Source organism: Ursus maritimus, unplaced genomic scaffold (assembly GCF_017311325.1).
Source record: "Ursus maritimus isolate PB19 unplaced genomic scaffold, ASM1731132v1 scaffold_35, whole genome shotgun sequence".
NCBI lineage: Eukaryota > Metazoa > Chordata > Mammalia > Carnivora > Ursidae > Ursus > Ursus maritimus.
In genome coordinates, this window is record NW_024426119.1 from 7926878 (window position 1) to 7929605 (window position 2728).

At 59.7% G+C, this 2728-nt stretch overlaps 2 protein-coding genes across 2 annotated transcripts in view; both read left to right on the forward strand.

The window, feature by feature from the left end:
* The window catches only part of LOC103673539 (inositol-trisphosphate 3-kinase A), a 10867-nt gene extending 8159 nt beyond the window's left edge, over positions 1 to 2708 (forward strand). The window contains exons 6-7 of the mRNA XM_040620667.1: positions 2192 to 2263; positions 2358 to 2708. Of these exons, the coding sequence (XP_040476601.1) occupies positions 2192 to 2263; positions 2358 to 2561 (276 nt within the window). The 3' untranslated portion in view covers positions 2562 to 2708. The remainder of the gene's footprint in view (positions 1 to 2191; positions 2264 to 2357) is intronic.
* LOC121100184 (inositol-trisphosphate 3-kinase A-like) overlaps positions 2584 to 2728 on the forward strand; it is a 2487-nt gene continuing 2342 nt past the window's right edge. The window contains exon 1 of the mRNA XM_040620410.1: positions 2584 to 2673. Coding sequence (XP_040476344.1) covers positions 2584 to 2673 — 90 coding nt within the window. The remainder of the gene's footprint in view (positions 2674 to 2728) is intronic.

Sequence of the window (2728 nt, forward strand, 5' to 3'; positions counted from 1 at the left end):
ATTTGTCCAGCTTCCGCTTCATGCCAAGGAATGGGGTCGCAGGGGTAGGGGGGCGGGAGCCTGTCACGCTCAAACCTCATTTACTGCTCATAACAACCCAGCGAGAGTGATTATTTCCCCATTTTACAGATGAAGAAACTGACACTCAGAGGCTTCTCAGGCCCCAGAATCGCCTGAGGCATTGTTAGAAATGCAAATTTTTGATTCCACCCAGACCTACTCAGAATTTCCCTGAGGCAGACCTGAGTGTCTGCATGGGTGACCCTCAGGTGATTCTCATCCTCAGGAAAGTTCTGAATCCTTGACCCAACACTTTAGTAACCTACCCACACAGCTGGAGCAGGAGAACTGGGGTGCAAACCTGAGCCTTCTGACACCAAGTCCAGGGCTCTTTTCAGCACGGTGGAGAGCCTCCTGTATTTTCCCTTGTCATAGCATTTACCTAACGCATTATACTAACTTAATTATTTGTCCCGCTGAATCACTATCCTGTTCTCCAGTGAATACCCCAGTGCTTGGCACTGTACCTGGCATATATTAATTGAATAACAAAATGAATGACTTAGAAGTATGAATGAAGTTAAGGGAAAGATGATGAAAAACTGTATTTATGCAGCATAAAATATGTATACCAATGAACAAGTACCAGGAGAAACTGAGAAGCTGGGTATCTGTCATCACCTGTGCCTGTCTCCGTATCCTCCACACAGGCTCACAATACACTTTCCTTGAGGGAGGGAGGGAGGGAGTGAAGGAACCACGGGGCCCTAGCTGCTTGCGGTGGGGTGGGGTGGGGCAGGAGGAGACCCCGTGCCAAAGGAGGGAGGGCCTATGCATTGCTGACGGCAACGTGCACGCCGGGACCCTGTCGCTTTCAGAAAAGCCACTGGCAGAAGATCCGGACCATGGTGAATCTGCCCGTCATGAGCCCTTTCAAGAAGCGCTACGCCTGGGTGCAGCTGGCTGGGCACACGGGTGAGCACAGGGCAGGCGCGGGGAGGGGGTGGTGGCGAGCGGGTGCCCGGCAAAGGAAGGGCCCAGGCCGCGCTAACTGGTGCCAGTCCGCAGGGAGTTTCAAGGCGGCGGGCACCAGCGGGCTGATCCTGAAGCGCAGCTCGGAGCCGGAGCGCTACTGCCTGGCGCGGCTCATGGCGGACGCGCTGCGCGGCTGCGTGCCCGCCTTCCACGGCGTGGTGGAGCGCGATGGCGAGAGCTACTTGCAGTTGCAGGACCTGCTCGACGGCTTCGATGGGCCCTGCGTCCTTGACTGCAAGATGGGCGTCAGGTACACGTGCCCTGGCTGTCCGCGCGGGGGCACTGGGCGGGGCTGAGCGCTCTCCCGGGCGCCCAGAGCCGCGCCGGGCAGGGTCCAGGTGTGCGTTCTCTTATGCCCCACTGCGGCCCGCGCCTCTGCAGGACTTACCTGGAAGAGGAGCTGACCAAAGCCCGCGAGCGGCCCAAGCTGCGGAAGGACATGTACAAGAAGATGCTGGCTGTAGACCCTGCGGCACCTACCGAGGAGGAGCACGCGCAGCGCGCGGTCACCAAGCCACGCTACATGCAGTGGCGGGAAGGCATCAGCTCCAGCACCACGCTCGGCTTCCGCATCGAAGGCATCAAGGTGGGCCAGGCCCGCTTCGCTTTGCAGCGTCCTGGCCCTCCCTCTGCCCTTACCCCACTGCGCGGTGTCTGCCCTCCTTGTTGACCCCCACCGCGAGGCACTCTCTGGCGGCCTTCCCGCTGTCCCTGGCAGCCAACGTCCTGGGAGGTACCTCTACTCTAGCCTGATCCTCTCCCCTCGAGCAGAGGAGAGACACGGGGACCCTGACACTTCCTGTCCCACTTCCTTCAGAAAGCCGACGGCTCCTGCAGCACCGACTTTAAGACCACGCGAAGCCGGGAGCAGGTGATTCGCGTCTTCGAGGAGTTTGTGCAAGGGGATGCGGAAGTGCTGGTGAGCGCCGGATCCTGGTGTTGGGAAACCTGAAACCGAGGGGGTGCCCCTAGGTCATCCAGTCTGGTGCCCTCGCCTGTGGCACCCATCGTAGCATTTATGGCACCTGGGGGGCGGGCTGTTTCTTCCTCACCACGGTATCTGCCAAGCCAAGCACGCATCGTGGCCCCTAGTATTAGCAGAGGCTCAATTAGTATTTAGTTAATCTGCCCTCCTATCCTATCCTGCCCTCTCCAGAGGAGGTATCTGAACCGCCTGCAGCAGATCCGGGACACCCTGGAGGTCTCTGAGTTCTTTAGGAGGCACGAGGTAAGAGGGGTAGGCTCTGTGAGGGCTACAGCAGGAATAGGATGGGGGGCTTTTCCAGGAAAGGGCTGTGGCCTGACCGTGTGGGGCTCGGCAGGTGATTGGCAGCTCGCTACTCTTCGTGCACGATCACTGCCATCGCGCAGGTGTGTGGCTCATCGACTTCGGCAAGACCACGCCCCTCCCTGACGGCCAGACCCTGGACCACCGGCGGCCCTGGGAGGAGGGCAACCGCGAGGACGGCTATTTGCTGGGGCTGGACAATCTCATTAGCATCCTGGCCAGCCTGGCCGAGAGATGAGGCTGGGCCCCGGTTCTAACAGATGGACCTGCGGCTGCGTCCCCGCCATGCATGCCGGCGAGAGACTGAAACCCCGCAGTGCGGGGCCATTCACACGGTTCTGCAGGGCCAGGTGCCAACCACTATGGGACGCACTGCACGCGCTGGGGGCTGTCCCCCATACAAGA